The sequence below is a fragment of the Dipodomys spectabilis genome, unplaced genomic scaffold (genome assembly GCF_019054845.1).
Source record: "Dipodomys spectabilis isolate Male_0828 unplaced genomic scaffold, ASM1905484v1 ptg000009l, whole genome shotgun sequence".
Taxonomy (NCBI): Eukaryota; Metazoa; Chordata; class Mammalia; order Rodentia; family Heteromyidae; genus Dipodomys; species Dipodomys spectabilis.
Window position 1 is genome coordinate 26,759,981 of NW_024870686.1, and position 12,505 is coordinate 26,772,485.

The 12,505-nt window shown below is 34.2% G+C and overlaps 1 protein-coding gene across 8 annotated transcripts in view; it reads left to right on the plus strand.

Moving 5' to 3' along the window:
• Nek1 (NIMA related kinase 1) overlaps positions 1–12,505 on the plus strand; it is a 97,979-nt gene that overhangs the window by 57,595 nt on the left and 27,879 nt on the right. For 7 of the 8 annotated variants that reach the window (XM_042700510.1, XM_042700537.1, XM_042700520.1 and 4 more), the window contains 3 exons: positions 6,529–6,660; positions 9,612–9,677; positions 9,908–10,136. In XM_042700510.1, coding sequence (XP_042556444.1) covers positions 6,529–6,660; positions 9,612–9,677; positions 9,908–10,136 — 427 coding nt within the window. The remainder of the gene's footprint in view (positions 1–6,528; positions 6,661–9,611; positions 9,678–9,907; positions 10,137–12,505) is intronic. The other variant, XM_042700528.1, reaches the window with a different exon arrangement.

Consider the following 12,505-nt stretch of genomic DNA (forward strand, 5'->3'; position numbering starts at 1 on the left):
AAAAAGCTCAAAGCTAGTGCTCTACTGTTTGAGTCACAGCCCTACTTCCAGGTTTTTTTGGTGGTTAATTGGAGATAAGAATCTCATGGACTTTCCTTCCAGGACTGGCTTAGAATTGTGATCCTCAAATCTCAACCTCCTGAGTCACTAGGATTACAGGTATGACCTACCAATGCCTGGCTTAGACTGTTCTTATTCTAAGACATTTTTATAAATAGTAATTCAGGAAATTTTTTCACATACAAAGTAAGAATACATTTGAATTTTTTATCTGAAATACATATGTCCTGAAATATTTCAGATTCTTCTGGATTTTGGAATGTTTGCATACATGAAATGAGATACCATGTCTGAACACAAAATTTATGTGCTATATATAACTTGTATATATACCTAATTGCAGTTTTATACTGCAACCCATCATGTGAGGTCAGGTTTGGAATTTTCTATTTGTAGTGTCATTTCGGTGCTCAAAAAGTTTTGAATGTCTAGCTGAGCACCTGTGGCTCACACCTGTAATCCTACCTACTCAGGAGGCTGCAACCTGAAAATTGCAGTTAGAAGCCAGTGTAGGCAGGAAAGTCCATAAGACTTTTTAATTAACCAGCAAAATGTGCAAATGGAGATGTGACTTAAGTGGTAGAGCACAAGCCTTGAGCACAAAAGCTCAGGGACAGCATGTAGGCCTTGAGTTCAAGTCCCAGGACCAGCACAAAAACAACTTTTTGAATTTGAAGCATTTGGAATTTGGCTTTGGGATTGGGATTTTTCAACCTGTTTGGTTCTTCAAAGAGAGGGTTTTGAGATATTTACAAATTTGATAATATTACAAATTAGATCTTTAAACTGTAGAAAACATGTGAAATGATTTGGTATTCAAAATATACAGTACACTGTAATATTTTTCTAACATATATACAATCCTTACTACTTAATCAACATATAGAAATGACGTAGTACATTGTGTGTGCCTCAAAAGTGGATAAACTGGGCTGGGCATGGTGGCTCAAACCTCTAATCTTAACTGTTTGGTAGGCGGAGATGAGGAAGGGCAGCACACACAGAAAAGTGCACTAGACCCAATCTCAGTGTGCGATGGTGAAAGGTTTTTTTTTAAATCATTTGGTGGCATTGCTGGTTAATTTTTCAGCACATAGTAAAATTGACACATAAACTAGAAACCATTTAAACAGGATTTAAAACATTTCATGGAGATGGAAGCAATGCAAAAATATATTAAGTTTAGAAATCTTTTGAGAAAATGAGTAAGGGAGAAAGCTTTTAAACATTTTAAAAGATAATATCTGATATATGAAACCTCCAAGTCAACATTTTATTTCGGTTACTAATTTTTATATGTGGAATCATGATCAAATTTTGAAAACTCTGTTTAGAATTTACTCAGCTGATCAATTTTACTTAGAAAGTAAGTCTTTTCAGTTTTAAAGTTTTATGTTTTTGTGAAACATTATTTTAATTTCTTAAATTAATTTTTGTGTTCTTTTGTCATTTGATCAACTTGCTTATGATGTTATTGATAGTGTCCAGAACTATTTTCAAATTTTCAGTAAGTTTTGTTATTGGCTATAAAACTTAATCTATTTGTTGTTAATCATTGATAACAACAGTGATCAAGTTCTTCTGTTTAGTTGAAACAGAGAACAGTGTAAATATGTCAGAATGGACACATTTTCAGAAAGCTGCTGAAGATTATTAATATAAAGTACACATAAATTAGTCTTATAAACTGGGTCAGATATCTTACCTTGGATTCTAAACTATATGCTAATGACTATCAATATGTGACAGGAAGATAGGATTTAATGAAATACAATATAAATTATTAACAATATGAATATTTCATTTAAAATATCTTTGCTTTTATAAATATTTGCTTTTATAAATGCTAAAAGGAATAGTGTGGAGAGAGTTTAAATGACCTTTCCTATCTTCATATAATCACTTGTACTAAACTTGATTATCTTTAGTCATACACTCTCTTTAACTCTTTAGCAATCTTAGCAATAAGTAATTTGTGTTGGGTTCCTTTATGATTAAGATTAATATAGGAATACCTCTATTCAATGTACTTTACAGCTTAAGAATATAAGGTCTAGGCAAAGAATTCTGAGCCTCCTATGTGAGTTTTCCCATTTTTTTAAAACTGAGAACAAAATCCACTAAGTACTGCCTAAATTTTAAAAAGTTGTTCTGAGTCCATCTGTCTATGATTTCAGAGGGTTATTTAAACTATTTATAAACTATGTATGTATATAAATATGACAGAAAGTTATTTCTGCAGAGCAAACTGAAGACATCATGTATAGTAAATATCAGTCTACCACTGAGCTAGGGATATATCTATCCCTAGCCTGAAAAAAATCTTTGAAAGAGTCTGGTTATATCTAATTGGAGCAATGAGTATATATATGAGTGACTTTTTTTATGTTCCTGTTACAGTTATCTGCCTACTAACTTCAGATAGGGTCTCATTATATAGCAAAGGCTAGAATTATACTTGATATATAATATATAAGCCAGGCCACCCTTGAACTTAAGACCTTCTAGCATCCCGCAGTGCTAGGTTTACATATATGCATCACCTACCAAGCTTTTTAAACTCTCTGTGTGAATGTGAGTGTGTGAATGTGAGTATGAGTGTGACAGGAGCTCACTGTGTTGTCCAGGCTGCCCTTAAACTTGTGATCCTCAGAAATGCCTCTTCAACTTGAGAAGCAGAGATAAGAGAATCCACATTCCTCAAGTGGTAGAGCGCTGGCCTTGAGCTGAAGAACTGAGGGACAGCGCCCAGGCCCAGAGCTCAGGCCCCACAACGGACCCCCCCAAAAAAGAGAATCCACATTCAAGGCAAGCTTAGACAAAATTAGTAAGACTTCCATCTCAAATGACTCAAGTAGCAGAGTGCTTATCTGGCAAATGTGAGGTACAGGGTTCAATACCAAGTGCCACAAAATAAAAAGAACTTTTAAACTAATTTTGAAAGGATGAATGAAAATTATATTACAGGATATGAAGGGAAATTAGTACTATTCTTTGTTTACTGAAGTTGGTGAAATCCATGTTATTCTCTGTTTATTCATACAATTTTATTAAATATTTTATCTTTTTAAAAATACAAGTTTTCTTTGAATTTATATGAAACATTTGACTCGGAGGGTTTCTGTTTCTTGTCAACTTCTTTATTTTTTTGGTCAGTTGTAGGGCTTGAACTCAAGGCCTGGGTGCTGTCCCTGAGCTTCTTTGTGTTCAAGGCTTGCGTTCTACCACTTGTGCCACAGCGCCAATTCCAGTTTTTGAGTGGTTAATTGGAGATAAGAGTCTCACAGGGACTTTTCTGCCCAGGCTGGGTTCAAATCACAATCCTCAGATCTCAGTCTCTTGTCAACTTCTAAGTCCTGAAACCTCCTTTATTCAACACCAAAATTTTAAAGTCTGATCACACAAATATATGAGAGGTCTTTGTTTTATTCTACATTCTAAAGATCAAAAACTTACTTTCTGTGAATTATTTCATCAGAGATAAGAAAAACCCACCAGATTTTTGATGTTTAAGCCAAATAGCTTTATTAATAGAAGCTAGGTAAATAATAATTGCTACCTTTTATTAGATCCACAGCTGAGTGAATTCTTTGCACAAATTGTTCAATATTTACAGCAAGGAGACAATGAATATAGTCTTCCAGTTTTAGAAGAAAATGAGGTTTAGAGATGGTAAAAAAAGTAATAAAGGTATTCACAGGGCTAGTGGGTGAGTTGGGTTTTTTTAGGTACAGGATGTGTTCTACTTCAGCTATGTGGTGTTGGTTTCCTTGAACAATGAATGATTGTTCAAAAACTGGCTACTCTTCTTTAGAATTTTTATTGTAAAGGTGATATAAAGAAGGGTTACAGTTACATAAGTAAGGTATTAAGTGCATTTCTTTCTGAACGGTGTCACCTCTTCCTTTGTTTTCTCCCAGTTTTTTCCCTCCTGACCTCCCTCTCCCACAAGATGTATAGTTCATTTTCAGCATAGTATCTACTGAGTGTCACTACTGAATTAGTACACGCTTTGTCCCACTGTTTCTGTGCTTCCTCTTCCCCTCCCCAAATCAGATAAACTTATATACAAGAAAGGAGGAACAAATCAAAAACAGTGACAAAAGAGGAAAACAGAGAGAAAAAACATCACAAATAGTAAAATAAAAAACCTCTTGTTTCCATTTCTTGGAGTTCATTTCAATAAGCATCATTTTATATGATCATATGCACATAGTTGTTGAGCCCTTGTCATCAGAATAACCTCCTTTGGTCTCATTGTTTAGAATGTTTAGAATATCTTTTAATTTATTATGTCCAAATGTAATTTTTTTTTTTTTTTGTCAGTTGTGGGGCTTGAACTCTGGGCCTGAGCACTGTCCCTCAGCTCTTCAGCTCAAGGCTAGCACTCTACCACTTGAGCCACAGCTCCACTTCCAGTTTTCTGGTGGTTTATTGGAGATAAGAGTTTCACGGACTTTCCTGCCTGGACTGGCTTTGAACCGTGATCCTCAGATCTCAGCCTCCTGAGCAACTAGAATTATAGGCATGAGCCACCGGCGCCCGGCTCCAAATGCAATTTTTTGTCTTTTAGTTCCACTGAGTTTATTTGTAGATTTATAGGCACATTCTAATGTTACAAATGAGGGAAACCATGCAACTTTTGTTTCTTTGGGTCTGGCTTACTTTGCTTAAGATAATTCTTTCCAAGTCTTTCCATTTCCTTATGAATGGGATAATGTCATTCTTTCTGATGGAAGCTTAGAATTCCATTTTGTATATATACCACATTTTCTTAATCCATTTATCCATTGAGGGGCATGTAGGTTGATTCCATATCTTAGCTATGGTAAACAATGCTACAGTGAACATGATTGTGCTGGTGGCTTTAGTGCAGCCTGGTTTGTGGTCAGTTGGATAATGCCTAGGAGAGAGATTGCTGGGTCACAGGGAAACTCTATATTTAGTCTTTTGAGTAAACACTCTGCTTTCCAGAGTGGTTGAACAAGTTTACATTCCGACCAACAACACTGGCTACTCTTTTGAAGGCTGGTTTCATTAGCCCCATTCCTACATTTACACCATGCTTTCTGTTTTTTTGTTTTGTTGCATTTTTCCTCAGTTCAATTAGCACACGTACACATATCTCTGGTTTTATTTCTCTATAACATACCAATTTATATATTTCTCATTCTGTATTTTATAGCCCTTTAAAAGAAAGCATTGAGTCTTAATTCATTTTAAGTATTCATTATCTAGTATTGTGTTTGGCACTAATAGGTACTTTTTAAAGTCTTAATTTGTTGGCAAATTGATTTTATCACAATATTGTGAATTTGTTTTTCTTAAGAATGACTTCATATTCAGATACTGAAATAGGAATAATTTCTTTAAGAAAATTCATGTACTGCAGTTGAGGCTCTAAAAATAATGCTATTGTTCTGAACAATAATACATTATTAAGAGTTTATCTAGTGCTTCTATTATGTGTCTGCCCAGTTTCTTAAAATTACTTTTAATTTTAGAAATGACTTTTAATATTTTCTAAAAATGCTGCCATTGTTCAGAACTGCTTTGGAGCTTGCTTTTATTTCCTTAGAATTATGAATCCTTTGACTATATCTGTGATATAAAATAATCATAAGAATTCAAAAATATTCTAGCCCAATCTTTCAAGGTGAGATGACATATTTGTGTATTTTTAAGTTATTTGTAATTTTGATCATAAGTATATTTTTTCAATGAACAAAGTATTACTGCTTTATTCTTAGAGGATATGCAATAAATATGGTGTTTGTATGTATACTCTTCAAAAAATTTTGTTGACTGATTTGAGGAAAACTGGAAGTGGGAATCAGACTTCTGCCATCATACTTTCAAATTACAGCAAGAACTGCAATTTGAACACCATTTCTTGTTATTTGTTAAAGTTCAGAGTCTTCATACTGTTTAAAGTCTAAATGGCAAGAGCATGATAAAAACAAACATGAATATCATGAACATTTCAATGAAGCAAATCTTACTTTCTCTATCTGTCCTTCCATTCTCACTTATGTTGATGTTTTTTATAATAAGGTCTCTTAAATTGGATGGTTGATGATAAGTAGATTTTACCTAAACTTACAGAAATCACAGAAGTATTTCTTTTTTGAAATGTAAGATTGATAAGTATTTTTCATATCAAATGTTATAGTAGATTAGAATTAAGCTGAATAAAAATAAACATTCAGAAGACTTTTTTAGGCTCATTTATGAGACAATAACACAATGGAAACCAATTCTTTAGACTACAGGACATGTTTATAAATATGTTTAATATCAGGCCATAGGTTTCCTCTTTACTCACTGTTCTTTTCCCAGCACCTGTCACACACTGAGCAAGCTCAGTAAATAATTGAAGAATGAAAGAATTGTTTGTATGTAGCTTTTTATGTCTTAATGCAGCTATAAAATTCCCATTGTATTTGATCAAGTCTTGTTTCTCTATAGTTGGTAGCTAAAGGAATAAAGAGTTCTAATGTTTCTCCACCTTTGGGACAGCATGAAACAGGTGGCTCTCCATCAAAGCAACAGATATTACCAGTTGTTTCTGTGACGTCAGCTTTGAAAGAAGTGGGTATGGTAAGTTTCTTTTTTGTTTTTGTTGTTGGTTGTGGGGCTTGAACTCTGGGCCTGGGTGCTGTCCTTGTGCTCTTCAGCTCAAGGTGAGCACCCTACCTCGTGAGCTATGTGCCACTTCTGGTTTTCTAGTGGTTTATTGGAGATCAGAGTCTCACAGACTTTCCTGCCTGGGCTGGCTTTGAACCGTGATCCTCAGATCTCAGCCTCCTGAGTAGCTAGGATTATAGGTGTGAGTCACTGGCCCCTAGCTGGTAAGGTTGTAAGTTTCTTAAAATTCAGAACTCCTCAAAGTTGAACGATTATTTAAAAGAAATTAAATTTAATGAAATACATTCATTCTTAATTTTTATATTATTATTATTTTCAAGTAAGTGTACAAAGGAGTTGCCATTCAACAAAGCAGTTTATGAAGACAATGCATCTTGATCAGGGTCACCCCTTTCAACATTCTAACCCACCCTCCTAATCCACTCTTCCCTCATTTTTCTTAATTTTGTAGGATACACATTGAATTTTTTACTGCATTCTGCCCCCCACTTCTTCATTTGTCTACTTGCCTCCCAGAGACTCCATCCCATCCCAAATTACATTAATTCTTAACGTTCCCCTTGATTTTTCTGGAGAAAAATATACTCCTTAAGATTGTTTTGGCTCTCTTTGAATACTGGAATCTTTCTACTTATAGATTTTTGTATCTAGGACTACTTGGTCAATAAATATGTTCAGCCAACTGTTTCTGAGGGTCCTACATCTGCGTCAACCAACCTCAGATCAAAAACACTTGGGGAAAAAATATTATTGCTGATGTGTAGAATATGGGTAGGCCTGAGGTGATTGCATCTGTCCTGAGCATGTATAGACATTTTTCCTCATAATATTCCCTAAGCAATATGTTAGGATAGCTATTTATATATCATTTCACTGTTAAATATTTAATCTATAGATGATTTTACATATATATATATATACACACATATATATATGGAGTTTGTGCGTAGCATGTACGTAAATACAGTGTTACTTTATGTGAGAAAAAAAAACTTGAGCATCTGTTGATTTTGGTATTAGGTGGTACACATTCTAGGACCTCTTTTTCACTTTAACGGGATACTGAACAAAACTGTATAGAAATAAATTTACTAAAAATAGTCCAACAAATACTTCTGTACCCCCCACCTTCATGATTAACAAATGTTCATATTTTTGTTTTTAAAACTAATATATCTTTGGTACTTGAAGCAACTAACACTAGGAATTAAGTCCAAGGTATGTTTGCATTTATTCAAAATTTAGTGACATAGCAGATGGTGGAGGATTCTGTATAATTATACTGAACTCAACAATTATTTCTTTTACCTTCTATTTCTGAATCTGTATATGCCATCCAGATAGTAAAACAAGAAACTATGGGCAGAGTTTAAACTTCAAAAAAAAAAAAAAGTTTCTAGAAGGCTCAGGAACAGCAACTAGGCCCTGAGTTCAAACCCCACAACTGACAAAAAGAAAGTTTAAATTCGGTATGGACCAAGGTATCCTTGGTGTGATGTGTGAAACCTGTTCTATGGTGAGGAAAAATGAGCTCATAATACAAAGTGTCATACTAGATTTTAATAAACAAAAAGAAAATACTCTGTTTTTTTTCTTTAATACATTAACCTCAATTTTTTCCTTTCCTGATAATCAATGTTTGTACCTTTTATTTCTGAGATTTATTAAGCTTTGTAAAACTAACTACAAGAACTATTGAGTATTACACTAATTTTTTTATAGCTTTTGTATTCATCTAGAAAATAGGGCTGAACAGGAAAATCTAAGCTTCTTGATCACTCTCCAGAACTTCATATAAGAAACCACTGTTCTTGAAGTAGGTTTTTTCTTGTTCCCTTTCTGATGACAACTTTACATGTGCTACATTGTTCACTTCAACTTTAGATACCAGTATATGGTTTCCTCTCTGATATCCAGTGTCACATCTCAAGTAGCTGTTCATCTCTGTGCTTGTAGTGACTGCTAATTTCCGACTACTTTACTGGGTAAAATGCTCCTTGTCTTGTATATATGTGTTAACTTTAAAACTAATTAACTGTGATCTTTTGTATTTTTCAATCATTTTATAATTTGACATAAGTTGTATAACTAAGTGGTTTTACTTACTGTACTATATTGATAGATGTTGTTTATTTCAAACTTTGAAAATTGCTTTTAGTTACCTTTTCTGTCAAAACTACTAATTTCTTCGTTGCAAATACTTAAAATTCTTATTAATAGCACAAATGACTCGTGATTATTACTTGGTTTTCTCTTTACTTTTAAAGAAGGCCAATTTTCAATTGTGTTTAAGACTATAGCTTAACAAGAATATATATACATACCAGGCATGGTGATGCACACTTAAAATCCTATCGACTTTGACAGCCAAAATTGAGAGCATCAAAGTTTTAAGACCAGCCCAAGGCCAAAAGCATGATTACCTCCCTAAAAAATAAAGCAAGAAAGGACAGGTGAGGCCTGAATTCAAAGCCTACTATCAAATTTGTATTTTTTACATTTATAAAATTACATATGTATAAATTCATACTTATGAAACAATTTCAAACAGCTTAGTCTCTCTTGAATTATTTTATTCACAAAATGTTCCTTAGCTCTAACAAAATATGTGAATTTTCCTTTATTTCTACAGTTACCAAAATTAAATATAAAAGAAGAAGATATAGTTAAGTTGAAATATGACAAATAATTGAGAATTGGCCCTTGTATATGTTAAGTGTACTAGTTGATAATATTTAATTGTTTATCATTGTTGATAATGAAAGGTATTTTCTTTACATTCTACAGGAATAGAAAAAGTTCATAAGGAGCAATTTCATGAAAAAGCAAAGTTAATATTATCTGATGTTTCCATGTAGACTTTTAAAATAACATTACTTCTTTATAATTATCTGTGTTTAAAGGACAGAAGTTTAACTGATACCCAAGAACCTTTGGAAGAAATACAAAAGACCAACAGTGCTATTTCAGTAAGTGTAATTTTTAGTCTGTCAGTGATTTTAGTTTATCATATGCATATTATAACATTGTAGTCAGGGGTTGGTGGCTCGTGTCTGTAACCTTCACTACTCAGGAGGCTGAGATCTGAAGATCACAGTTTGAAGCCCACCCAGTCAGAAAAGTCCATGAGATTCCTATTTCCAATTTTGGTGAAAAAGCTGCAAGTGCAATATAATATGTAACATTGTAACCATTGCAGAATAAACGTGAAATACTACGGAGACTAAATGAAAATCTCAAAGCTCAAGAAGATGAGAACGGAAAGGAGAATCACTCCGATATGTCTGAGATAATTGTTCATGAGGATGCCAGACAGTATGAAAAAGAAAAATCTGTCCCATCTGATCGCAAGAAGTGGGAAGTAGGAGGTGAACTTGTGATTCCCCAGGATGAGGTGACACTGGATATGTCCTTCTCTGCGACTGAAAGTATGTATAAGCGTGTTAATGGCCCATGTTGATTTATTACACATGTAAATTAGTAGGCTGACTAAATGGCAATCTGAAGGAAGAACACTTAAAGGAATTGCATAACTTGTATATATTTTCCTTCTAGAAGAGAAATGCTGTCTTCTAGTAACATGTAGAATGTAGAAAACAATTCAGTCTTCAGAATACCAAGGATTTTCTTTTTACACAAAAATGTATGAGAGAGGGAACTATAATGCATTTTTAAATTGTGTTACTTTGCACTTTATACTGTTAATTCTTCATGAGAAGCAGAGTTGTGAACTTTGATTAAAATCTTAGATCCCTTAAGCATTTCCTAGGGTTACTGAGATCTGACTTAATGTGTTATCTGCTCAGAAAGAATTCCTGAGTATTGAATTCCTGAGTATTCATTGTTTTCTTATTGTTCTGGATACTAGAGATATAAAGAAAAGCAAAACAGAAAAGTATGTGCTCTTCTAGAGCTTATATTCTAAAAGAGCCAGTGTAAAATAATTTTTATGGACTATTTTTTTGTCAAATTCTCTCTTGCATTGAAGAAAATTCCAAAGATTTGATCGCATTTACTTTATTTACTTATTTAACAAAAAGGTGGCGATGCCCTCCTAAGCATTCTTCCAGTATCCTATGATTACTCCTAGAAGTAGAATGCTTAGGAGGACATAACAGTCTTTTTCTCTTTTTTTTTTTTTTTTGGTCAAGCATGGGCCTTGAACTCAGGGCCTGAGCACTGTCCCTGAGCTTTTGTGCTCTACCACTTTGATCCACAGCACCAGTTCTGGTTTTCTGGTGGTTAATTGGAGATAAGAGTCTCATGGACTTTCCTGCCCTGGCTGGCTTTGAACCATGATCCTCAGATCTCAACTTCCTGAGTAGCTAGCATTTTATAGATGTGAACCACTGGTGCCCGGCAGGCATGCCAGTCTTGAGTAGCAAAAGAAGTCATTTCTAGACAATGCAATTTTGCTGAAGGAAAGAAGAAAAAGAATGGCCACTCTCCCATGCTCAAGGGTAAGAGACCATAGGAAACTTGGAGAAGTAGATATAATTCAACATGGATAAAGTTCAAAACTTGTGACAAAGAATTTGCCCTTGCAAGCAAGAGGTCTTGGAAGAACTGAGCAGAGCCAGATCATGATACCAACCAATAGTAGACTTACTCTAAGTGTGGAGAGAAGACTTTAAAAAGAGAGTCAGCAAATGTTTTCTCTAAATGACCAATAGTAAATATTTTAGGTTCTGCAGGCCTAACTCTGTTGCAAAGCTGTACAAAGCATCAATACCAATGAGAATGGCTTTGTTTCCAGTAAAATTGTATTAACTGACACTGAAATTTGAATTTGACATAATGTCCTTTATATGTTCTGTTTCTTTTCTAAGAGTTCATAAGAATGCTTATGATTGCTTCCTGTGACATTTTTTATAACTGTTTTTAAATCTTTGTTACATAATTCCAACAGCTGTGTTACATTTGTGTTGATATTGTCTTTTTTCATAATAATTAAGATTAATTCCATCCTGAACATTTTGAATCTTACCTTATAGATTTTGAGCCTTGTGTAAATCATATGAAGGATGTTCATGTTTTTGTTTGTCTAGCAATTGAACCCATTTAAGGTCTTCTCTGCTTTCATGGTTGTAGAATGAGCTCATTTTTCACTTTCTCAGTGCTCTTTGGATCTGCTTAGCATTGTCTTCTCATATGCATTGTTTCTGAGAAGAAGTCTTGTCCTTATCTTTGTTCCTCTGTACATAATTTTTTCTCTGCTTTTTTATCATCTTTTTGTTGTTGTTATTTGTTAATGTGGGTTTGGGGTGTTTTTTTTATTGTGAAAATACTGTACAGAGGGGTTACAATTACATGGGCAAGATAATGAGTACATTTCTTACCAAGCATTGTAGCCTCCTCCTTTGTTTCCCCTTCCCATTCCATCCTCCCTTCCCTCCCCCCCACCTTCCCCCTCTCCACTAAAGTTGTAAAGTTCGTTTTCGACATAAGGACTTGTACATCTCATTGTTGCAATGGGTCCACCTGTATCCCTGTTTAAATGATTTGTTTTTTCCCTTCCCCTCCACAAATTATACCAACATCAAATACAGTGAAAGCAGGGGTTATACTGTGGGGGAGGGACATACAAAGCAACAAAGAAATCATCTTATAAATGTGATAGAAACAATCACATGAAAGAAAAAAACATTTGAATACATATCTTAGGGTTCATTCCCCTAACATCAACTTATCTGACCTTTTCTGCTTGACTCAGACATATACTAGTTACTGCAAATAAGGGAGACCATGGAACCTATGTTTCTTTGGGCCTGGCTTACTTCACTTAATATAATTTTTT